Consider the following 27,136-nt stretch of genomic DNA (forward strand, 5'->3'; position numbering starts at 1 on the left):
AATAGTCATAAAAACTTGAGTAACGCTATAATGTGATATGAGGGGCTCGGTGGCCTTAGCACAACCGGTTTTGCTTACTGAGCAGAACATCATGAGTCTAATCTCAAGCCATCCACATTTAAGATTCGTCAATCGTTTTATTTGTTAACATGACTACATGGTAATAACAGGACATCAATTCAGCTTATCGTTTACCAAAACGCAAACCCAACCCTATTACCCAATATCCCAGTGATTCCTCGTGGAAGTGCAGAGGTGTTCTCGGGTTCCATCAAAGCGAGTGTCACGTCAACACATTCCTACCCCTTCCTTTCTTGACCTGTGTTCGGGCGCGGCCGGCGCTGGTATTGTCTAGTTTGAGATCACCAGTTTTTACACATTGAGGATGATTGCTAGTCCCAAGCATCGTCTATTGGTTCTCTGTGTAATTACAGCTGGTCTGGCAATAACAGAGTAGCTACCGTGGGCGGTCAATCATGCTCATGCTCATGCTCAGAAAATCTGTGATGATGATATTATCTGTGTTGATAATTTATTAATTGAATCCTTAAAAAATGTCATTTGAAAAGATATTGAGCAATTTTTCTGGAGAGACAAAAAATGTGTATCATAAATTGACAGTTCTCATTTTCCTTTTTCATTCCGCAAAAAAGCATGCATAGATATAAAAGTTTGTGATGATAAAATTACACTGAAGTGAAAATAATGTTTTGTTATTTAACATATCATTTAATTTATTAAATGTTTGATCATATTTTAAAAATCTGTGTAATCTGTTAAAATCCTAGGAATCTGTTATCTGTGACTACAGAACCTTGGTTTTAAAAACTCTGAAAAATCTGTAGAGGGACAGATTTATCTGTAATTTTGGTAACCTTGGTTCTTGGATTTTCCTATGTTTCGAGGGATGCCAAAAAGCACATTTCTTCGTGACCTACTTGTCTTACAGGCAAAAAAAAAATGTAATATCGATCATCGTAATTCAAGTTGATGTATGCAATAATGATGTAATAGCAAAAAGCAGATACAATATTACATCAATGGATGTAATTTTGTTCGCAAAATCGATGTACATCGTACAACGTTATATTACACAACCGATGGATTGCCCTGGTTGCAGCCTCGGATGCAGCAGTTTGGATGTAATATTCGACAATTTTTTTTTCTGTGTTACTGCTCTGTAGCTGGTAGAAGAATCATGCCTTTATCTGTTGATGTCATTAATTTTCATGTGTAAGCTTTTATTCGCGAGAAATCGACGGCTAAAGTCATCGTTTACAAAAGCCCTTGAAATGTTGACACAAAGTTTTTGTTTTCGTAATAAATTTCGTATTTTTTATTATGATATTTTGCGTCTACACAGCAAAAAAAATGTAATATCGATCAACGTAATTCAAGCTGATGTATGAAATAATGATGTAATAGCAAAAAGCAGATACAATATTACATCAATGGATGTAATTTTGTTCGCAAAATCGATGTACATCGTACAACGTGATATTACACAACCGATGGATTGACCTGGTTGCATCAGTTTCGATGTAATATTCAACAACTTTTTTTGCTGTGTAGGATAACATTTCCATACACATTCGGTATCACAGTAGTCATGAAATTAATTTGTATTTATGGAACATCTGAAAACTCTAGAATATATACCAAAAGCATCTATCGTAAAATCAATCGATGGTTTACATCTATTTTCATTCTACAGAAATTATTTAGTAATTGTTTACGTTTGGGACTCCGGTCTTGATGAAAGATCGCTGTCGAATTTGAAAAAAAAATCAGTGCTCCACCTCGCTGGGCACAAGCTACCAACCGTTACGAATGATTAACACTATAACGTCACATGCATGTAACGTTCGGACGCCAAATTCTGTCAAGGCTGCTAGTCTGCATAATTATTTTATAAATAAATTTATTAGACCTGTTCATTTGAATAGAAATGTTTCGTGGATTTTCCTATGTTTCGAGGGATGCATCGATTAGTTTGGGACCGAAGACTGCCCTAATAAAAAATAACCATAAACGAACGATAACCCAAATCATTGAAATATTCCATAAATGGTTTGGATGATACCCAGAACACGTCGTTAAGCAAATTAACCATACAATTTTTATTAGGGTGCCTAACCCGAGGCCTAACCAGAGTTAAGCCAAAAAGCTGAGCACGTTTCTTCGTGACCTACTTGTCTTAGAGTTACCTCTAAGCTCGCCTCTATGGTACCAGAGCTGAGCCTAAAAGTTGAGCACGTTTCTTCGGGATCTTCTTGTCTTAGAGCTACCTCTGTACTGGTACTCTCTTCGGTCCCAAGCTAATCGATGTACCCCTCGAAACATAGGAAAATCCATGAACCCCTCATTTTATCTGTCAAACTCTCATAGCGAATCAAAACAAACATAGTGTAATGCTAGAATTTCGACTAGAATGGGGTACGTTAAACGATTTCATTGGGTCCAATAGGCTATTCAAGTAGTGAGCCAATTTAAAATCGTTAGTTTCCACCGTTTCGTTACCGCTGTCCCTGGAAGACAACATTTTCACAATTTTTGGCATCACTGGTAGAGCCGCGCATCGTATTTTGACAGCCACTGTCACGCAACCTGTCATACGGACTGTCAACGAAGCGTCACGCAGCAATGACGTTTATATAAGGTCTGGGCCAAAGGGCTTATTGGTGTTAGTGAAATGTGCAAATGGTTAGTGGTGTTTGTATTTTATTGCAATGTTTATCTTTTTACACGAAACAGCTGTTGGCAGTGACGTATTTCTATCTGTTCTCAGTATGTCGGCAGTGACGTATATTTATCTGTTCGCAGATGTTCAGCAATGTTTACAACATTTTTGCTTCTAACACCAGCAAGCTGCCTGTTGGCCCAGACCTTATATAAATGTCATTGGTCACGCAGAGAGTGCCGTCGCGCGCGCGTTACCTGTCAAGCAGGAAAATTTCTTGCAAGTAGTATTCGGTCAAGCGCACATAATGGGGCTACCTTTGACGCTTACTGCCTTGACACAGAGTACCGAACTCCGAAGAGGAGGACTTCAAATAGAGAGGAGGAGGAAGAAGAAGAAGAACGTAAGAGAGCAGCCAGCAGAAGCAAAAGGAAGAAAAATTATATTGCCCTAGACATTTCTTGGTGCGATTCGTCGTCGTCGTCGCTTTTTTATCCAAATGTGTGGTGAAAAATCGGATCGCGGATCCCGGAATTAGCCCAAGTCGGAATACGTCGGAGCGAAGCTTTTCCTGGCTATCTGATCGTTCGTGTCGCAGTTTCCAGTGCGTGTGTGCCAGCGGAGAGTGTTTTCCCGTTTTTTCTACCATCTTCCTCTTTCTCTTTTTGGTGTATGATGGTGGCGCAGGAAGTGTAAATCTCTTGCCAGCACCAGCTCAGAATACGAAAAAGCGCCGCGGCTGGAAGGAATTGTCCGGATCACTTGCGAATGTAGCCGGAAAACGGGAAATTTCGGGTGTGGAATCATACTTGAAGTGGTCCGCTAATGGAGAAGAAAAAAAATTCGTGAACGAGAGCTTGTGTGAAAATTTTTCTTTTTCCTCTTGCTGGCGGTCAGCAGCAGTAGTAGCGGCAGCAGGCGGAGGAGGAGGAAGTAGCAGAAATTTTCTGACTGACAGTAGAGAAAGACAGCGAGTAGAAAAAGAGTTCGCGGAGCACCCCTTATAAAACGGCAGCGAAGAATAAGTTGCCAAGAAGAAATAGCAAGACAGAACAAGAAGAAAACCTCAAGAAAAACGCGATCTCTAGAGGACCCAGAAAGCAAGACAAGACAGAAGAAAGAGAATTTTTACGTTTTTATTTTGTACGGTTTTCGGCTTCTTTTTTCACAACACGGTTCGGTTGGTTTGGGAGAGTGGATCGATCTCCAGGTTGGCGTTTGTTCCTTGGCCGAATTTCAAAAAAAAAGTTGAAAACCTCAACAACAAGAACACAACACGATAAAGGTGTTTGTGTTGATGTGCGCGTGTGTGTGAAATTGTGCCTGGTGCTCGAATGTGTTTGCATGGATCGTTCGTCCGTATGCGGAAGTCAACAATAATAAAGACAGCGAATAAACGCTGAATTTTAGAACCTGACGACCTGATCATCGATCGATTGATCACAACAAGCAACATTGCAAACTTGTCAGCATTCTGGTACGACGAGAGCATCGGCATCTTCAGCAATCGTCACACCGCGTACAACATCGACAGCATCAGCAGAAACAAGCCCCTCTGGCCCCGGTTGACATCAAATGTGCTGCTGGAAATGATTAATACAAAGGACGAAGTCGTAAACTGGTTCAAAGAGTTACAGAGCTACAACCGGATAGATACGATGTGCACCTTGCTCAATATGTGCCTTCCATTCGAGCTGCGCTTCCTGGGGACGTGTCTAGAGGAGCTCGGTCGGCGCGATGCCCAGGAATTACGGGGCATCGAGCTGCGGGTAAACAATCCTCAGGAGTTCATCTCGGATATCGCATCCTGCCAAAGCGGAGAACCCACGGATCGGAAAAATCGCCGCAAAATGGCAATGTTCCTTGCGCTGATTCGGGCTTGCAATCATACCTGCGTAAACGAACTGTTCAAGACGCTCGAGGGTTGGGGCAATCGGGATTTTGCGAGACTCTTTGACGAGGACGTACTACAGGAGCTGCTGTTGGTTTACACGATGGCCACCAATCATCCGGTGTTCTCGTTTGAACAGCGCATGAAATGTGGAGACATATTCAACAAGCTGAAAAGCTGCGAACTGAAACCAAGCACTGGCGGTCACCTCTACCAGCAGCAGCAAGACACGGATAGTTTGTCCAATTCAACTCCCCCGCCTCCCAGTGTGGGAACTCCATTGGGGATGCCACCGTCGGGGGTACAACCTCAGCCTCTTCAGGGGCAACCACAGCAGCATCCCCTAACATCCCAGCAGCAGCAGCAGCAAATTCCGATGCAAATCCCATTGCCACCTCAGCAGACGGTGCCACCTCCGCAGCAGCAGCAGGCGCCCATTCCGATCCCGGGTTTTCCGCAGTCGCCTCTGGCTCAGGTATGTTGGATTTCATTTCCTAGATTACCACATTGTATCTTGGGTATCAATGCTTTCAAATTGGATATGATCTTTGTCTTCTTTGATTGCTGTCCCTATTTCCAGACCTACAGTAAATCACTACTATTTATTTCAAATATGCAATGTCGGTAGTATAAACGTAACAATAGTTTCGAAAGTTTCAAAACGCTCGCTCATTGTCCAATTCTCAAGAAGTACAATTTCCCAGCACTTCTATCGGTAGGACCTTGTAGGACATCAGTTATTTTTGGATTCTCATTTGAATGATCCACTTTTCCCCGAAATTCTTCGACATTCCCTTACGATGCCCCTGGAATCCACACAAAACTTATCAAATTTATAAAAAAAAACTTTTTGCAATACATTTTCGACTTTTTAGTTAATTGCTTCTATGATTGTGCAATAAATCAGGTCGTCGAGAATTTCTAATGATTTCGGCTTCTGATGACAACGATGAAGTTCGGCATTAGAGATCAAATTATGAGACCACCAAGCACACATTATTTATAAATCAAGACCTGCAGCTTTTGAGCTACAACTGGGGTATAGATCTTGATCCAGTCGCTGTTTGGTTGATTTTGAAGTCTAAGATTGTTTTTGTTTAATGTGAACAACATTACCGCCACTTTTATCTGTTTTCCGATTTCAGGCTAGCCTTAAATGGTCGGGAAACGCGCCATGCTTTGCTGACTTATAACAGCAAAGATTTAACGTACGAATTGAAAATTCTGGTTTTGGTACATTGACTAATGGAAAAGTTTCGCAATCTCGCAAAGGCAGCCCAAGTCTTCGCGATTCGTCCACGTATTTGGCTCTTGGTCCTGCCGCTTGTCGCTATCTGGCTGTGGAGATATTGGAAACCTTTGATTTTTTTTCTCCATTGCTTGCCTTACTACCACCGAAGAATTACTACCGTAAATATGGAATGGTTTTCCGTATTAACAATTTTGTCGTGTTTACTATGATGATGAGACTCGCCGCAGAGGATTGTTTGGCTGGGTTATGGAGTTTCTCGAGAGGTCGTTGAAATGCTCCTTAGTAGTGAGCTGTCAAATCGACTATCTAGAGAATATCGGATAAGGCTTTGTTATGCAGTACATACTCTGCACGTCAGGGCGGGCGTGCCACACATACAGATTCTCGTGATTGAGTCGGCCAGTTGAGTTGACCTGCTCCAGGATGATACGGATATGGTCTACACAAGATCATCCGGTACGGAATGCTGCCTGCTGCCACCGGAGAGTAGCGTCGATCTTCTCATGGATCTGATTCAGGGTAATTTTGTACAGAACTTTAAGAACATCCTTGGCGGATCATGCCGAGTTGTTGATGACTTATTCGCCGTTCATCCATGCTTCACTTTGGCGTGGTCAGATGTCGTAAAGGAGACATATATCACAGATAGTTGCAGCTTTTTCCCCTTTGTCGGCAAGTTAGTCTACCCTAAATTCCTCTAAGTAAAAGTGTGAAACGTCAAAATGCCCTTGATTGGAACAACTTTTTTCAGTTTTGTGGTGAAAGTTGTCCGTACTTTTACTTGAATGCTTTAGTCTACCCTCGTCCGCTTGTTGCCTGCAAGAGTGCTTGATTTCCTTTTCTGGAACCGAATACCATCGGAGGCCTTAGTTATTGTCTCCTCTATTTCTCACCAGCTATATCATGGCCTTAGTAAATCTTCCGCCAGGTTTCATTCGTGATCCACGCTTTTCTCTCAACGTAAATAAAGGCATTCTTGATGGCCGTCTATTGTTCTTCTACGCTGCCACCTTCTGGAACATCCGCTGCTCGGTTCTTAAATTCTTCAACGAAAAACTTTTTCACTGTTGAATCTTCTAGTCGGCGTGTGTTGCACCGAGTATCTCCTCCCGCTGTGTGTTTATTTCGGACATTAAGAAGGTTTCGTCTTCATTGTCGGCTGATGCTGATGTGGGTGATTTGATTTTCGGAATGCCACCAAATTCTGTTACCGTTCTCGCTCCTTTCACGAAGCCCATGGTCGTGCAGTTAGTGGTGTTGGAATGAGGATTCATATGACTAGATGTTGATTTTTTGGTACAGTGTATGTGTTGTATGTTCGTCTAGTCCAGATCTGTCCAGCTAGAAGACCCTAACTGGTCAGATCTTGATTCTAGTATAAAGTGTAAGTGGGAAATTTTGTTAACCAATGCCTCAGAACATCCCGGCGGCGCCGACTGGGATTGAACCCAGGCCTGCTGGGGTGAGAGGTAATCACGCTTACCACTACACCACCGGCGCCGTTACGATAGGTTTATTGGAATGTTCATTTTGTATATTCTGTTGAACGATCCATGAAGAATTCCGGTTTCTCCAAGAGTTATTTCCTAGGAAGTGTTTTCCCACCTCTTTCGGGAGCTTCTTCTTACATCGCCTGGAAGTTTTTGACTTCTCTAGTCCCGGAAGATTCTTCCGGTTACCAGTCGGAAGATTCTTCCGGTTACTCTTGGCAGATTCCTCTGAACTAGCCCAGGAGTTTTTTTAGTTTCTGTCTTTTCCAAAAGCTTTTCCAACTGCCACTGGAAGTTTATTTCGACTTCTTCTGGATGTTTCTTCCGTGGTTTTTCTGTTTACCCTCGAAATGTATTCCTTCCTACTTCCTAGGAAGTAGTGATCAATTTCTACTGGAAGTTTATTTTCATTTCCCTCGGAAGATTCTTCCAACTCCTGGAACTGTATTCCACAGAGGCGTGGCCTTCCAATTTCAATGTAGATGCACTAGCTATCCCAAAGTTAACAAATCTCAAAATATTTCTTGCAATGAATAAATATCGGTTCCTTCCGAATTTTTTATCGGATTGTTTTTGATTGCCTCTGGAAGTTTCTTCCTGTGTCTCCCAGATGCTTCTTCTAACTTCCCCTGAAGTTTTTTTTTTCGAATTCCCTTGGAAACACAAAAAGCAACTTCCTTAAAAATGTTTTCCCTGGGTGATGTGATCTGAAATAATAGTTGTTTTTCGGGAAACCGAAGCAGATTACCGAGAATACTAATTCATTTGAAACATTTTTGGCCTGTGAATAGGATTGCAAAAATTCTACACATCTATATTTTGCTTCTTGAAATCAAGGTGTATTTTTTTGGCACATTCAGGCCATGTATTGTTTTTCCTAGAAGCGAAATACCCTAAGAATCGGGATGCATGGGCTGGATAGAACAGTCCGCAAGCCTGGTAAGAGTATCGTGTCAAGGCCTCGGGTCGTACTTTGAGCAGGCCTTGTGTGAATTGTCTCTCTCATAGTCCGTGTTTTCGAAGCCGATCTTCGCATCGAAGTCACCAGTGTTAGATCTTGATGTCACCCTTTGGTACCTTCTCCTTGTCTTGTAGTCCGGCAGCATCGGTTGGCGCCTCACATCGGATTATGGTAAGGTTTTTCAAGCCGTGTTCTTAATCTGGAAACAATTATCTTTTCAAGATGATTTCAAAAATAGATCATTTTACTGAAGATGCTAGTTACCCTGACAGAACTGATGATATTGATGTTATTTCTCAAAATAGTTAGGTTACTTACTACCTTCCGTCATTCTTGTAACTGAAAAATCAGTTCGTCAAGCGTTTTGTAAAATGATGAGCTCATCAAACGGCCATCATAACTTAGCAATAAATGTCAACAGACGGGATCAAACTGCAATTTAAACTGTTTCGATAATTATAAGAAAAGAAGTTGATGATAAAAGTTCAATCCAGCACTATTTAGATTGTGATAACGATGAAATCGAATTACAAAATAGATCACTTTCACGAGCTTTTAACATGAATATCATCGATGGTATGCAATACAATGTTCAGACCAGGGTGACCACTAGATTTGAATTAAATTTCCAGTAACATAGGATTGTCGAGATCTCAAGGATAGAAATTCATTGGACTTTGAATTCTGGACTTCGACACAATTTCAAGATTCTAGATGTTCCAGATCTTTACCAATTTAGACTTGAATTGTAGATCCAGGATAAAGAAACAAATTACATGATCCCGAATAAAAAAAAAGTGAAGATTTTCAGGATTCTTTGGCTAAGTTGAATATTGAAGCCAACACATATACAAAAATAAAAAGATTAGAAAAGTTTTAAAATAATCCTTAACTTCAACTTGCAGATCTCGGGCTTTCAAATAATCAAGATTCTAAACATAGAATTTATTTTTATAGATCCCAGTATCAAAAATTCCAATTTTCAGATCCTGGAATGACTTAAACATTTCAAGATTCTGCCATTTCAAAACATCGTCAAGATCTATTTATAACTATGGCAACAATCCAACAATATTTAAAATCCAAGACCTAGATACATTTTCAAAATAAATTAGGACTATAATAGTTAGATGCATTCAAATTCCCAATTATTTACCGGTTGTTCTCGATTCCCGGCTAGTTAAAATTTAAATTACTCACGGTTTGCCCGGTTCAGCCCCAACAAACTATTTGTGCTGAATTATTAATTTTTTAACGGAAGAAGCATGTTTTTGCCTGAATAAGCTTCTGCTTCGAATGTTTTTTTGGGTGTCCATCATTTTAGACGAAATGTTCAACAATTCAATTTAAATTGACAGTTGGATTGAAATTTTACATTAGAGTAGTAGCTTTTTTGGACCGGTTTAAATTTTTAATCATGAAAAATTTGCCGAAATTCAAGTAAATTTAAAATAAAATTTATAGAATCATAAAAAGCAGCAAATGTTTAATCGTTAGTTACAAACAAATTTTTAAATCCAGGAAACTTTCGAACCATTCTGGAAAACCCGGAGGAATTTTTAAAATGCAAATTCAGTTGCCACCCTGACCCGTCGAAGTTTGGCCATCGGATTCACCTCCTCAGTTTGCTTTTTGTCGTATTAACAACATTCCACCACCCATACTTATCTTACCATTCAGGCTAAAGCCTAGGTGTCCTTGGCTATATACAGAAGTCTCCATTTCACTCGATCCATAGCTGCACGTCGCCAGCCCCGCAGGTCGCATTTCAACTGGTCGATCCACCATGCCAGTTGAGTGCCCCTTCGTCTTGTTCCAGTCGTTGACATTATTACGACGTATCCCAATTTTTGCGGTGTGGGCATTGGTTGGTTCTCCTGGCTGGTGTCTCCTCCACGTTGCATTTTCCATCTGCACTCCACCGTAGATACCCAAGTAACCAAAAAAAAAACCCGATAAGCGCCCTTGTTGCAATAGCTGATATACGGCTGATATAAAACTTGTAAGCCCTATTAGCGGGTCTCGTGGTTACTTGGGTAGTACGCAACACCTTTCGTTCAAACATATATGTTGGTCCTCAGTGAGGTTAGTCCATGCCTTGTGGCCGTACAGGACTACCTGTATTATCATCTTTTTGTAGATAGTCAACTTCGTGGTGCAGTGAACTTAATTCGATATGACTAGTCCAAAATTGCACGGTTCTCTGTCACAATGCGCCTTTCAATTTCTCTGTTGATTTCGCTATCGACGGTCACCAGTGAGCCCAAATAAACCTCGATGTCATTGTCGTCATCGCCAAGAAGCTGGTCGGACTTCCTGAAGATCATAGATCGTTCTGATCACATCTTTCAAAGAGATATTCAATAGCAGGAACGAAAGCCGTAACCCTCTTCGAAATTCAAAGGGACTTGGAGCGTGTCCCCGATAATCGAACAACGCACATCATTCGATCCACTGTCGCCTTGACCAATCCCGTCAGTTTATCCGGAGATCCGTATTCGTGCATACCCTGCCATAGCTGGTCTACGTCGCCCAGCTGTTTCCATACATCAGTTGGTAGTCGTTTGTTATTATATGACACGATGTACTCTAGCTAGGTATTAGGCACCTTGCAGGTTTTTTTCCTTGATTTGTTTTCCGTCTATCTAGTTTTCCGTGTTGAGCACCAATGCTACCGAAGCCAGGGAGGCAGCTCCCATACCTGAACCCTACCTATCGACCCATCAACTCATAAACCGGGGACCAACGGCTTTACTTTCCAGAACATCCCTGCGGCGCCGACTGGGATTAAACTCAGGCCTGCTGGGGTGAGATGTAATCACGCTTACCACTACACCACCGGCGCCGCTACCTTCCAGGTTGTCGAATCACCATTTTGTTCTGTCATAAATTACAAGCCCCTAACATTGTTCATTAACAAATCAGAGTTCGGATTGATGTTCTTCTTGCTGTCTCTCATCAATAATTTGAAACCCAGTGTTTCTTCGTATCTTCTCATCTTCCAAGCTAGGTGCATCATCATGAACTTTAATCTACAAATCAGACTTCTGATATTGTGAATAAATTCAAAGGACATCGAAAAGAAGCAAAATGAACATAGTCAATCCATGAGTAATTCCGTGAATGAAAACGGAATAGCTATTTATGCAACAAGTTTAAAACAGATTTTGGATTTTTTTTAGTTAGGTTGGTTCCTATTGTACACATTGTAGTTTCATTTTTATACCTGTTATCTTGATTTTTTTACGTAGGGGATGAGTACTTAAGGGGATAAATTTTGGTATTAGGTGAAAAAACTACTCTCTGAAAATTTCAGCTCATTCAGATGTAACACGAGCTGGCACTTTTGGTTTAAAACATATATGGGGATATTGGTTGAACTGTATGGAGAAATAACATTGCTTCACTATTTCGTGAATAGAACTGGTTCAGCATACTCGATGTCAGCACACTAGCTTAAACTGTAAGGAACAACTTTGCTGAAGACAGCATCACGATTGAAGTTAGTATTATGGAGATATTAATTAATTATGTGCATTCTAATCGTATGTTGCATCAAAATACAGGCAGCTTATGTAATGTATCGACTAGATTACCACTAAAACTAAAAGTTCATATTTTCCACAGGCCAACATCCAGGCTCGTGTCTTTTGGTGCGATAACCACTCTCTGAATGTTTCAGCTCTTTTTGACCTTACAATTTAGGAGATTTGGTTGAAATTTTCATACACATTCAAAAGTGAAAATCTCAACAAAACTAACTGGATTCATGATGCAAACTTCAGCAAAGTGGTTACTCATTAATTGAACTACAAGTTTTGAAAATCTAATAAAATCGAGAATAAGTAATCTTTTTATGATAGAGTGTACGAGTGTCATTTTTTCATGTATTTTATCCAATTTCCCCAAACAAAATTCAAACTAATAGCACAAATCTAGGGGTTGGCCCGTGGAAAATTAGAACTATTCCGCTAACAACCCAATTTCATTTCTTCATCGTGATACATATGTTGAGACAAAAGTGACGTACGCTTGAGCCGGTTCGGAAGACATTGTTAACTGCTTTCGGGGATGTCATTTCATTTTTAATAGCTTCTTGTAACCGATTATGAACGATCGTCGGTCGTAGCTTGTTGTGATGTAAGGGGCACGTTGGCCTTAGAGCGAACGTTTTTGTTTACTGAGCAGAAGATCGTGGGTTAGAACCCAAGCCCCTTTATATTACTTCGTTGATAGGGTCGCGTGATTTGCTTACCATGCTGTAAAAGATCATATCATTTCCCAATGTGAATCCAGTTCATATCATTTCCCAATGTGAATCTAATTCACCCTTTCCACTAACAAAAACGTCCTTCCCGTGACAACTGTGAAGATGCAGAGGTATACTCGGTCTCTAGTAACAACGGGTGTCGAAGTAGCAATGCTGATCAGGGCTACAGTAAAACTTAAATTTTTTGTTATCTACGTCTTGATTAGGGTTCTAAATGGAGTCACTGGATCAAATTCAGGCAATGTTGTCATTTAGATATGCCTCAGTTATAATCCATGATTCATTCGTGTTTGTGGAACTGTCGAACCCTTCTGTCATTGATAGTATGATACCTAACTATTGTACTAAGTGATGCGAGGATATTGAAGATCAAAGGAAAATTTCGATTTCATCTCAAATCTCAATCATCAAGATGCTTTACAGCTAGTATGATTCGAAGATTGAAGTCTATTACCATTATCGCCCATATTCGGTTAATAATCTCTTCCCGTTACATGATTAGGCAATTCCTAAATCCTAAAAAAAATGAGAGATTGCATAATTTTTGCATGTATCGTATTACACAGAGGTGCAAACTATACACATACCACAGTGAGCAGAGGTAAATATCTACCATTCATTGATTAGAACAACACAGCTGACGATTTGCGTCCCATTTCTCGTTGGGGAAGCTGCTGAAGCGCAAATTTTTACTTTCCGCAATTGAAGCGTACTCAGGCAGCGACAGAGGCAACGACGGGGATGAATGAACCAACAGAGAAGTCTCCGCTCTGAATCAGGTTGAATTTCATTATTGCTTGCATGTGAGTGTTGACATTGGTGAGTGTTTGTGTGCGCATATTTTTATGAATTATTGTTGTCTGGTCGTGGTCGTCATTTTTGCACACTCCTCGTTGTGTCAGAGAAATGGGAATGTGGCCGCCGGGCCACGTGTGTGCCTACATGGTCAGTAGGTTGCCTGCGAAGTTCTCTGTTAGTTGATGCTTAGAGATGAGCGACAGGGCTGATAAAGGTTGAATGAGCTAGAAAGGCAATGAATAGCAAGAGTCGGTTGATTCTCTGTTATCAGTGTGCTATGTATAGCTTGACGATGACGGTTAATTTGAATATTGCTCTAATAGTTGCTTCTGAATCACCAAATTCTCGGAAGTAGTGCTAATTACTTCTTTACTAGTCACCTGATTCGTCTATTTGCTATTGATTGCCATTGTCTGTTGAATTATTCAACAGGTGCTGCAGCCCTAGTTCGCCAGCTAAACACGTTGCAACTATGTATGTTGTAGTCTTCCGATGGTGGTCAATGACAGTATTAAAAATACCGTTCAAGTCGTCACAAATAAAGTTGGCGAAAGTTTTTCTCTCGCGTGCGTGTGTGTGGGGTGATTGGATGCGTGATGCAGTAAACAAGTGTAGTCTCAGTCTCCAATCTGCTGATCGGGCTTCAATTGTGGAAACAAAAATTACAGATTCAAATGGAAATATCGTAAGAAGCCACTCAGATCGATTTTTGATTCCTTTTACTATTTGATGAGCATGACTTTTTTTTTTCTTGCGTCCCAAAGCACTACTATTGTTACGTTTCGATGCCTATACTTCATGACGTAAATTTGGATGCAAAACCAATAACCATCATCACCGGAGAGTATCGTCACGGAATCGATGAGGAGCGCAACATGGTTGATTATAGAGATGTTTATTCTTTCTTACCGATGGCTACCTTCGAAACCGAATTCTTCTACACTCTACTACAGGAGTAGTTCGGTGGGTGTGCCATGCCAAACCACATTGCCATCATCATCGTTTCGAATCCATCATATGCATATCAACCTACGACGGTCCTCCTAAATCGCACACATATGAGAGTACATTGAGCGATTGACTCAGTTTTCTGCACTCTCTTGCCCTGTGTCTTGTTTGGGTAACCGACAGGCATTATCCGAGATTCGTTTATTTGCACTATTCGTATAGTGTTTTCCCCTCCTTTCTTATGACCATCGAAAGATCTGCTTCTTCGGATAGAAGTGGAGTTAAATGTGTTTGAATGACAATTTATTGAACAATTTTGACGCACTTGGTAGTATTTTAATTACTAAACCGACCGAGAACGAGAAATAAAAACCGATGATTTTTTCGGAATAATTCGATTAGTATCTTAATGACACATGGAAAAGCCAGATCAAATAACAAAATAAAATGTCATGCAAAATCAAATTGGTTTAGTCCTACGATGGAAGGTACATATTAAACGCATGATGTGTCAGAAGCTTTGGCGTAAGCCAAGCAACAAAAAAATAAAATGAGCCAAGTGGCCTCGTATCATTGAACAAAAAAAAATAAAGCTGACGGAAAAGTGCAGCCAAAGAGAAAGAAATGGATAAAAGTCGCATAAAAAGGAAGGTGCAACAGAGGAGAAACGATTCGATTCAAAGCGTATACATATAACGATAACACGTCTACGACGACGGAACGGTGCGCGCGGTGGTGGTGGGGATAAAGCATTGCTCTTTCGTGGGTTCGGCAGGTCCGGTTCAGCCCGGATCGGTTGCGTGGTGTGATACTAGCCTGCACAGCGTTAATCAAGGTCGTTTCCAATCATTTTGCTGCCACGATTCCCAGGTATTGCACCTTTCAGTCGAAAATTGCGATAGGATGTCCGGCTGTTGTAAAATCGTAACCATCGACGAACGCTTTGTTCTCATGGTAGACGTAGTGTCCTTTTCATTCATCTGCTTCGTTGGTATCTGTGTGGTTGCGAAGCGGATGAGTCATTATTGCATGTAGTTTTGCGTATAGTATGAATTTTTAATTCCAGTCACTACCAACTTGTATCGACACCGGCCACCGACACCACTACTAGAACACAATTGTATTGAGGTTTCTACGACAAGTGATAGCAATGTTCTAGTCGGTGCAAGACCCACACTGCTGGTCGATGGCGCCCATAGAGGGTTATTATTGGATGCATCCGTCGTGACGGGAAGAAGTAGGTAGTCGTCTATTTTGCTGCATCGACCAACCGACCGACCGACGACGCGACACCTCAGTTTAAAAATTGCAGCGGCTACCTTCCAATTTTGTCGCTGCACGCTTTGTGTTGTGAGCGAATTGAATTCCTTTCTTGTTGTTGTTGTCGTCTGAGCGTGCGTACGGTGTCTAGGTCGAGGACGTTCACTGGATGATACTGACATACGGGACATGCGTTTCAAACTCAAACTTACAAAGATACAATGGCGCACTCGGATCGGTATATGCTTGTTGAGGGTAATGAAGTCTTTCGTGGAAGCAGTTATGAATTGCCTACCATTGACTTAGTCTACATTATACATATAGACATCTTTTGAATTTTAAACTTGAACTCGCTATGACTGTTTGTGCTCTTGAAATTATCAGGATTGGAGTGTTAACGCCTACATCCGGAATTGAAAATTTTACAACAGTTTATGATCGCTTTGGCCACAATCTAAAAAAAAAACGGCAACGGAAATTTCGTTCTTGCGTTTCAAATCCTTTAACAAGCTATCAAAAAGTGAGGTTAAATCTTTCCGCTTGCAGTCATATAATTTAAAACAAAATAAAGAGGTGTCTCAAAAACTGTGCTTTCCTGGAAAAACCTGGAATTTTCGCATCAAAAAGCAATCAATCAGTCCTTAAAAATTAGAATAGAATAAATTAAAGTACGCCAAGGAACCTTCTCAAGAATTTTAAAACATTTTAAAATACAACCAACTTTATCTTCATCAGAGGCGTCGCCTGCTTATATTTTTTTACCTGTGCACCAATTTTTATTCGTTACAATTTACTACCACATATTAGTTTTTTTTCAATGCTCCTTGAATTCGGGGGATATATTTTTAATTACTATATTAATCACCACCTCGTGTAAAATTGGGCAATTATCTTGTGTAAACAACGCAAACCAAGAATACTATCAGGAAGGGGAGAATTACAAAACTTAACTTAAATTTATTCTCGTTTTTATCACAAGGCGACAAGTAAGTGTAAGTAGAAATATCCGTCAAACACTTTCGAAAACATTTTTGATGCAATACAAGGTAGCAAACTTGAATTAATCAACTCTTCATTTATCAGAACATCACTATCTGAATGAACCACAGGAAGCGTTTAAGTTTTGTCAGGCGCAACTGGCGCAACCATCAGTAATGTGGTGTTTACATCTATGCGCATTTGCTAGCGCTAGTGTACTAGCACTGTGCAAAAAGTTGCCAGCATAATGTAAATATTGCATCATGGAGTGTTTACAATTATGCAGTGGCGTCGCCTTAACCTTAATCTACCTGTGCACCAACTCTCAAAACATGTTGTCTAGTACACTAGCGTTAGCAAATCCGCACAGATGTAAACACATATCCAAGTGCACAGCGAGAAGTGCACGCTTTAGGCACCCATACGTCACAAATGTTCTTCTAATTTAAACTCACACATTCCCGGTCTGCAAGTATGATACACGTCCAAAGCGTACCAGACTGTTGTTTCCGTGTTGCTCCCGTTTAGTGCGTGCTTGCTTAAGGGGAGGTTTACTTGGATTTGGCTGAAAAACAGTTGAACTTTGGAATTTTTTTCAGGAGAATGAAAAGACATACGAACTTCCGGTTTCGATAATTATATTTGTCCACTATTCCTGAATACTTGGAAATTTTTTGAAAGTAAAAAAACAAAATGGCGGCTCAAAATGGCGGCTCAAAATGGCGGCTCAAAATGGCGGCTCGCGTGGAGGAGTGTCAGTCAGGTTTTGCTGCAGAACTTCGAGTGCACACCCTCTGGTGGTGAATTGAAATGAAATTTTTTTTATTGTGGTTAAAGTTGATAATATTCCCTATGGCTTATACCTAACTAGAACGAAATCCGACAAAAATTGACCAAATTATGGACATTTGAAAATTTAGTGCTTTTTTTACCCCTTTTTTTTTCTCACTTTGACCTTGCTTAAAAAATAGTAACTAACAATTTTTTTTTCATTTTAGGTATAAGCCATACAAAAAATAGTATCCTTCAAAGCGCAATTTTCCTATTGTAAATCGGATCATTTGTTCAAGCCCTACACACTTAATCTAGCTCGGTAAAATCTCCAACAGCCGATTACTTCGGCATTCACTTTTGCTGATATCTCTGCAAAATATCTGTTTGTTAGCTGATATCTCAGCAAAATGTTATTTGTTAGCTGAGACTCAGCAATTGTTTGACTGAATCTCAGCAAAATAAATTGCAGAATTACTCGGCTGTTGGAATCTCGGCGAAAAAATTTAAGTGTGTATGCTCTAAGTTGTTATAAAAAATATGGTTTCGAGAAAAACGCGTTTAAAGTTTTTGTAGCGTCCCTCAGCGCGCATGACAAAGGTTCACTCAAAGCGCCATAACTCGCTAAATATGTTTCGGATCGTAAAATCCTTTTGGCCACATATTCTACACACTTGTAGCTTTCATTTTATGCAAAAAAATCATTTTTTTTTTTAAAAAATCCAAGTAAACCTCCCCTTAAGGTGATTCCCTGTAGAATCCACAAATGGCCACCACGCAGGCTATACATGCACTTCCACTTCGAATTTTCAATTGCACACATCTCAATTAATGCCCCATTTCACCTGAAATTGCTACTTCATGTATGCTGCAGTTTAGCAAACGTGGAGTAACAGTTTCATTGTGGTACGTATCTTAGAAGCTGATATTTGTAGTCTCAAAGTTTCGAAGTGGCTACGAGAATAAGGATCTCACAGCGAAACACCTTAAAAGTTTCAGCTATTGGCGCAAACCGCCATGTATTGTGGACAATTTGTGGTATGTTTAAATCATGATTTAATTTTATCTCTAGTTGATACTGGCAATCACTTTGCTTACATCAGGCATTTGACCATTCACAAACTTGCCACCAGCCACCAAAAAAAAAGCTTGCTCTTAGGTACACTATTTATCGAGGTCATGGTAGTGATATCGCCATGTTTAGAAATCAATGCATTAGGGATTAGGTCCGAACTAAATTTAATGCTTCAATTGTTAAAGGCCGAAAATTTAATTAAGCCATTCTATAAAATAGTGTATACATGGTCACTAGACTGATGCATAATTTGAAATTGTCGCTCCACAGTGCTCAAACGGTTCCAAATTGGGCCCTGATTAGCCTCCCAAAATTTGAACTCATTTAGTAAGAAACTGACTTGGCACAAACCATTTGAAGTTTATATGGGAATTACTATTATTATTATTTAGCTTTATTTAGGAGGCTTTCAGCCTTAGGCTGGTTCGCCTCCACGACTGGGAATTACTATGGAGAAACCATAATTTCGGTTCATATCGATCTCAAAATTCACCAGTTCAATCTACTTTAAAAAATGATAGCTGAGTTTGTTGAAAATTTTCTCAGCTACAACTTTGTTAAAGGCCACTTTTTGATCAAATGTAAGGAACAAAAATTATTAATGATTCAAGTCACTGATGTCTTATAATTATGCTCAATCAACTGTTCAGCAGGCAACAGTGGTGATTATGGCACGTAGAATAGAGGACAAAATTCATGGCTCAATATCACACTGCAGAATACAGTGTTGCCTACAAAGCAGCTGCTTGATCTTGTCATAAGTTTACCAATCTCTTAAATAATTAATAACTTTTTCCTATTTCGTTTTACATAGAAACAATCTTCAGCAAAGTTGTAGCTGAGAAAATTTTCTTTAAGAATGGCAATTTGTTAGCAATACAATATGTAAAAAGAGTAGAAGACAATGAACAAAAAGTTTTGTTTTCCCATAGTAATTTCCATATCAACTTCAAATGGTTTGTGCCAAGTCAGTTTCTTATCAAATGAGTTTAAACTTTCGGAGGCAAATAAGGACCCAATTTGAAACCGTTTGAATACTGTGGAGCAAAAAATTCAAATTTTGCATCAGTTTAATAGTCACTTGTGGTATGAAAGTATAGCTATAATGTGACCAAAAAATCTATAAAATCTAAACGTATAATTTTATATTATTTACATCTGTGTCGTGCACAGATTACACATGTGAACGCGATGCCACTGATCTTCCTCCTTATTCATTTTAACTAATTCTGGAGTGGATTTATCTTCAGTAACCGATGGAGATGAACTAGCCAGTTGGTTAAAAATCTTCTTAATAAAGCTTTTAAAAAATCCAGTAACAACATAAACTCTAAAACTTGAATTGTTGTTTTAGAGGTCTGAATCATTTTTAGGCAGCCACATTTTTGAAACTCTGGAGCTAATAAAATCAACAAAAAAAAAATTTCAAGAATCTGCAACGAACTGAATATAAAAGACGTCGGAATGTTTTCCAAGAACCCATATTTAAAAAAAAATAAGGGCCTTGCAAAAGTTTCTCAGTTTATGAACTTTAATTGATGAATGTCTATTGAACTCCAGGGATAATTTCAAGGGAATTCAGAGGAGAATTTCAAGGGAAGAATTGTTAGGAAAACTTGAGGTGAAATCTAAGGATTCCTTTCATGTTAGTTCTGTTGAATTCCAGATGAAACGTAAGTTGAAACCTAAAGAAATTTGCTGAGTACTATTCATAGGATACTTCCAACAGAATTCTGATTAGGTCATGATTTTTTGATTTAAAAAAAAAAAATACCCGACACTTGAAATTTAAATTTTTCGAAGTCTGAAATCTCGGAAAGTTTATAAACATCTTGAAAGTTTGATGATGTTAATCTTCTCAAAATTGCGTAGTCCGAAATCTCAAATGTTATTCCGTAAATATCATTGTTTTCTAAAAGAACTTCCAAGTCAATCTATAACTTTGTAACATTCAGTCCAGCGGCAGACTCGGCCCAGTAGCATTCGGCCTAGTTCTAAGGGCACAATTTTCATGTAGGTATCTTAGAATAATTTAAAAATGCTGTGACTTTTTAAAAGCATTTCAAATTTAAGATTTAAAAAAATATCATAATTATGCGAGGGGGGGCGACACATCTAAATCTCAAGTTTAGATGCTCAATAAATCTCACACTAGTGAATCAATCTTCGAAAAATCTTCTTTCATTTATCGCGTCTACTTGCATCGCGCATCATCTTTTTGCAGGAAATCTTCAGAATCTTCATCAATCTTCTTTCTATCTACTCTGCGTGCGCGCAGCTAGCCACAGCAAAACACAATCTTTTCTACATCGTAGATAGAGTCGTCCCCCTCGTAATTATGGAACAATAATTTTCAAAATACTGAAAATTTATGTTGTTTCTCAAGTTAAGGGGGTTTTCAGTGATATCTATTGCTGTAATCAACCATGAGGATTATTCTTTTTTTTTATCATATTTAGCTTTTTTGCTTTTTATATGAAACCGGAATAAACTGAGATTTTAACTTGCTAAATCCAGTGACCGACCACCCTAAAGCTGCAAAATGTGAATGCACGTAGCTGAAATTACTACTTGTGGTTTGCTGCGGAGAGCAAATGTCTGAAATTTACAGATTTATAAACCTCGTAAATAAAGATATTTGAGCTCTTGAAGTTGCGAAGTGTGATAAGAAAAAGGACTCTGCAAGGAAACACCATAACTCGTTCCCGTCCATGGTTACTCTGGAGCACCATGCCTTTTTTGACATTGTGAGCTATAATTTTCTGAAATTTCAACCGATTTTTGTAAAAATATTATTCCAAAATCTGTACTAGTTTTTCTATTATCGGAATAAAATTCAGGCCAATATCTCAAGGCATTCCAGCAGTGGCGTCGCCTTAACCTCAATCTACCTTTGCACCAACTCTCAAAACATACACAATTGCTTCCAATGGATAGATTTCGAGTAAACTAGAAGAGTCTTTTTCAACCGATTCGAGTATGAATATGGTAATAAATCTTTCAATGGCGCACAGGTAAAAAGTGAGGTTACGCGCCGCCACTGCATTCCAGAGATAGTGGTTTTTAATATTGATTATGCCAAAACACTCTGAGTGGGAAAGGATTTATGAAGGATTTATTAAGGAAAATCGATCACCCTGGGTTCAAATTCGGAGAATCTAGAAGCAAGAACAGAGGCTCTTATGCCTAGAACTTAGAAATATCCTAATAAAACTAGAACTTGCTTCCGTGGAAAGTCCATGGGAAATCAGAAAAATCTCCCAAGAGAAGTCAGAAGTATCTTACAGGGAAACCTGAAGAATTATTCAAAGGAAAACGGAAGATTCCGGAGTAAGTCAGAATAAACCGGGAAAAGTTGTATTATTGAACCTGGAGAAGTCGGATGACACTTCCTGGAGTAGTTGGATGCAACTTCTTGAACAAGTTGAATTAAAACTGATGAAAAAAAATCATAGGGTATTGAGCATACATTTTTTATAGATATTTTTTTTATACATACAGAAAAATTGAGCGTGAGCGTGAAAGTGACCCATAGCAACAATCGCTTAAATTGACTCTAATTTTGTGAAACAGTGTTAATGTTTACTCATATTGTGTATAAAGACTATTTTATGTTTGCCCCAAAGCTCTGGTGGAGGGGAAGGGGTTGAACCCTAATTCCTCGCTGCGCCACTGAAACAGACAAAATCGGATGTCATGACAATCAACAACAAGAGATTATAATCAGAGTTCGATAGATCTTACACCGGAACACACCTCCGAGCGATGATCTACCCGAATTACGGGATTCCGTTAACACAAGCTGTGCCATCTGAAATGTCAAAAATATATAGGCAGCTCATTGCAAATAAGGCCCTTTTATGCCAATTTGGTAAATTAATGAAATGTATCTAATGTTTAGATGAAAAAGTTCGATGATCTCTATATATAATGCATATTAAGAAACACGAATGCACCGGCGCTTACCGGTCTTACTAATGACTGAATAAAAAAAAAAACGAAACATGTGCACAGAGCATCTACTCATTAGTGGGAAACGGCGGCGTAGTGAAGATGAAGATCAAAGATTGCATGCTTGTTATGGTTATCGGTTCAATGAATGGAAACATTGATAAGAATCTAAAACTACCCAAATTCCCCTACCATGGAGCATCATAGCCATAAATAATAAATGAATTCCTCTCTCTCAAATTGCAGATGATGACTGGTGATGGTAGCATGCCGGCGCACATGACAGTCGAAGGCCTCCAGCAGATGCAGATGCAGATACCTCAGGACTTCACGATGCCCCCGCCAACGACTGTTCCGCCCCATTGGGCGCTCCGAAATCCCGTGTTCCAGGTGGGACTAGATGTGAGTGCACCCCATGCTACTTACTCTTCTAGGTCTCCCCGTACTTCTCCTTCACCAATGATCCAAACCTCTCCCGTCTTCATGAACACCACCACCACCAACAGCAACCCCACCAACATCCTACCACCACCAAACAGTTCCATCCCTTTGCTGAGTCTCAGTCTCGGTCGGATGGGCTTCTGAAATACGCTACCCGCTGATATTCTTTTTCAGACTTCATTTCCTCCGCCATCTTCGTCGCCGCATCTGAGCAATCCATCGTCGCCGATCCACAGCCGTACGGCCAGTCCAACACGGATCCCGACTAGCAGTGTACAGCATCGTATCAGTCGGAATCAGCAACCGACACCGAGCGAGCAACAGCAAACCCAGCGCCAGCATCAGCCTCAGCAGCATTCGCATCCCCAAGACCATCGGGATCAGCGGGAGAACCAGCAGCAAGCGCAGCAGCAGCAGCAGTCGATGAAATCAGTTGAAGAGGTAAGTTTGACTTGGGATTTCCCATCTTGAATTGATGCTAACCTTTGACTTTTATTATTGTTTTAGTCATTACTGTTGGACCAAACAACGGCACTGACTCAGCTGCAGCAGTTGCGCAATGGTTATCGGCCGAGCCATAACACGCTGCCCCGCCAATCGAATAAGCAGAGCTATGTCAATCAGATTCAGTACCATCACCAGCAGCAACAACAACAACAGCAACAGGCGCATCAGCAGCAACAGCAGCAACAGCAACAACAGCAGTCGAGCTTCCATGGCACTAATACTGGACTGGGGATGGCGTACCCGATGAACAATCTTAGTCTGATTGACCTAACGCAAAAATCTAGCAGTGATTCTGGCAGTTCGGCTGGGGACATGTCTCCTCCGGAAACTCCCGGCTTGAATACGGCACCATCGAACAACATTGGTGGATTGATTCGAAGTAGGTCGTCCAACCTGGGTAGGATTAACGGGCGTCCGGACAAGCTACAGCAATTAGGTAGTTCTGTGATATATACTCAGACAGCAGCGCAGCAACAAGCGGCGCTTCAGTCCCAGCAGCCACAGTTCGTCGGCGGTAGTAACGATATAATGGTAACATCAGCTACACAAAATTTAATTAGTAATAGTAATAATAATAACAATACTATGAATATTAGCAATGGAAATAACAGTAGCATAGTGTCAAACGCTCTGTTGATAGGAGCCCCGACGCCAACGGCCGGAGGCGTGAACCTAGTTCTGGGCTCACAGCCACAGTTCACCGCTCCCTATCCACCATATCATACCCATACGGCGCATTTGGCAACGCGACCTGCACTCATTTCGGCTCATGCAGCAACAGCCCATCCTCCAGGTGCTGCCTTCAGAACACCAGCGGCTGCTTATCACACGATGCAACACAATGGAGAGATTCTCTATCCCTACCCGACACAGGTTGCAACCGTCGGTGGAGGTGCCCCGTTGACCTTTCTACCAACTGCTACAGCGCCGGTAGCTGTAAGTACCCAAACTTTGCAAACAATTCGGTCGGCTGGCACTTCACAGCCACCACCACAAGCACCACAGCAGCAGCAGGTTCAACCTGTCCAACAACCCCCGCTAATACAGCAAAAAGTGCCCACAGCGTATACGCCTCCTGCCGTCGTTGCTGCTGTTCCTCCCCCGCATCCACCGAGTGCAACCACGCCAACAGGGATGTACTCTGCTCAGTCTTGCTTCAATTGCGGTTCCCAGAAACACACCGGACTAGACTGCCAGGAATCTTCCATGGAGGATGCGACGCGAAATTCAGTCTACAAACTCGACTACAATGCCGCGAATGCTACCGCTCAGCAGTTGGCCGCTGCAATTGCCGCTGGTACGGTGTCGGGGACAACCCAACCTAACAGCATGGCGCTAGTAGCAGCCATGAGTGTACCATCGTCTTCGTCACCTCCCTCATCCGTTTCGGTAGCATCTCTACCATTGTCGGCGGTGTCATCTGCCGCTTCATCGGCCTCGTCCTCGTCGTCTTCGTCGTCTTCTTCTTCATCGTCTTCATCCTCTTCATCGCTAACATCCTCTTCAGTCTCGTCCTCGACGACGACACTGCCACTACAGCCACCACCACACCAACCACAACAGCACGGACCCAACCTTCTTAGCAGTAGTAGTAGTAACAATAGCCCGCTAGACGCCTCCACATCTGTATCAACACAAACAATAAATAATCAAACGGATAGCAGTAGTAGTAGCACTATTAGTAAGTGATCATCAATCTAAACTAATCTTATAAAAAGAATGAAAAAAAAACATATTCTATAAGAAGAAAAACTAATTAAAAGTAAATAGTGTACTCTGCAAAAAGGATTAAAAAAGTCTAAAAAGGTATAGGAAACAAAAATCAACATACATCCACATACACACATGCAGCAAGAGCCAGTCAGTTTAAAAGGGACACAACATATAGGCAAATAGCAGACAACAAATTGGAAAAATTTACTATTATGGTTATTGCAAACAAACAAAAACAAAAGAGAACTGACAGAGTGTGATGTTTAGTAAATGATTTAGTTTTGGCTTTCAGAACGTGCTCCTACCGGCAAATGTCTGGAATGGTTGTCTAATAATTGTAACTACACAGGAGAGAGAGAGAGAGAGAGAGAGAAAGAGTTAGAGAAAAAACGGAAACCCAATCCATTAGCGCAGGCTTTTGAGGAGATGTGTGCCATTTTTTTAATACTGTATTTTAACCCTAGACACGGAAGTATGACAAAAAAAAACACAGTTGAACAGGTGATAGTGTATGCATCAACATATGGAATAGTGGAAATTCAAACAAACCTATAACACATATTACTTGATGAAAGTGCGCAAGGATTTCTGGAGCTGAACTTTTGATAGGTAGGGGCACGAAATAGCGAAAAAAAAATCTTATTGATTAAGATCGAGCACCAACTGAGAAAGAAGCAGTCGTCAGGTTTTTCCTTGTTTCGTGTAAGACAAATCCAATAACCTTGTACTCAGAATATTTATTTTTTTTTATATATTTTCCCTTATTATTTGTATATTGCCACATTTTATACTACCAACCTGAGCTTTTTTGTTTCGTGCAGTTTTTGAGTTACTAGGGGTAACCTACTTATCATTATTATGCTATAAGGACTCTGCTCTGCGGGCAGGTAAAAAAAAAGAAGATTATAAACAGGATCACGATCAACTTTTAAAATGTTTATTTAAACTTAGTTCTGATCTAATGTAATACTGTGTAAATGTACTTGTTGATACGGTTAAGATATATGTCTTTTGTTTTATTTTGTTCCCCAGGATTTTCCCTCTTCGTCCGGATTCTGTTTTGTTTTTCGTTTCGTCGTTTACCTAACTTCTGTCGGTATGTTTTCAAAGCTAGGCTTTAAGAAATCATGAATAGGGCGTTAGCTTATTGAGGCTATACCCTGAATGAGCGATGAGTTCAATACATTTATTAATAACTTCGACATTCTCTACCTCGTACCTACGCATATGTTGATGTTGATTAGACACTTCATCCAGTGCTGCAAAGTATCATTATAAATAACATCAAAACGCTGGTTTTCACCTGATGTCAGTATCAGTTTACATAGTGCGCAAATAATATCGACATCAGAATGGAAACTTCTGAAATTGATGGTTCTGTAGCCAACATTTCTCATTTACGCCAGATAATCGCGTACTGATCTTTAAAAACTTATCAGTACTATTGAAACAATGCATTATGGGTCATACAAAATAGTTCATTTAATCACATGAAAGTAAGATTTCAAATGTCCCCCAGCGATATTCATATGGAGTGCTATATCAAAGCCGTAACGCCCGAAATCATGCTCGCTCCGAATATCAGTGTCGGAAGTGAAATTCAGTCGTTACTTTTTTTTTATCTAGTTCGCCTTACAATTAATCGCGATAGCTTCACGGAGCCGATAATTCATTGTTCATTGGTTGTAACAAAATTAACTTATTTCTATGTCTAGTAGGAGTTGGGCCGAATACTCGCGGCTTACCCGAGGTTAGAGGGGTACATTGTCGGTGGATAGGATCAGGGGATGAACTTGGGGGTGGGGTTTCGTTGTCTCATCAGAGCGTTGTCGCCTGTATGAACGGTAGTGCGGTTCTAGCTTCGTCTGGAGTTCGACCGTTTATGGGACCAGTAGGCGACGATGAGACAAACAAAAACTAATAAAGAGAAGCAAAAGACAAAGGAATTACATTCTTATACTAGACATTTGCAGAAACACATAAATCGACTGCATATAGCAGAGATCGCGGGTTGCCAACACGTCTCTGATAGGAACATAGGGTAGTCTTCCTTGGGCCTAGAGGGTATTCAAAAGTCGCTCTATGGCGGCGTCATTATCCGTTCATTGTCAAACTGCGTGATCGATGTCATCGTAACCGTTTCCACACCG

General features: G+C 40.3%; 1 protein-coding gene across 2 annotated transcripts; it reads left to right on the forward strand.

Annotated features, from left to right (window-relative positions):
* Window positions 1–3,088: 3,088 nt before the first annotated feature.
* Window positions 3,089–25,989, forward strand: LOC135703262 (rho GTPase-activating protein gacF). Of its 2 annotated transcripts, none has more exons than XM_065224389.1 (4): window positions 3,089–5,046; window positions 22,572–22,727; window positions 22,941–23,207; window positions 23,274–25,989. In XM_065224389.1, the coding sequence occupies exons 1-4, from the start codon at window positions 4,270–4,272 to the stop codon at window positions 24,960–24,962; spliced, it is 2,889 nt and encodes a 962-aa protein (XP_065080461.1). In that variant the 5' UTR covers window positions 3,089–4,269; the 3' UTR covers window positions 24,963–25,989. The 2 variants fall into 2 exon arrangements, with proteins under 2 accessions (XP_065080461.1, XP_065080462.1); XM_065224390.1 differs by having other exon boundaries at window positions 22,572–22,715.
* The last annotated feature ends 1,147 nt before the right edge of the window (window positions 25,990–27,136 follow it).

The sequence above is a fragment of the Ochlerotatus camptorhynchus genome, unplaced genomic scaffold (genome assembly GCF_037179485.1).
Source record: "Ochlerotatus camptorhynchus isolate MF236.1 unplaced genomic scaffold, CSIRO-AGI_Acam_v1.1 ptg000211l, whole genome shotgun sequence".
In the NCBI taxonomy this organism is placed as follows: Eukaryota; Metazoa; Arthropoda; class Insecta; order Diptera; family Culicidae; genus Ochlerotatus; species Ochlerotatus camptorhynchus.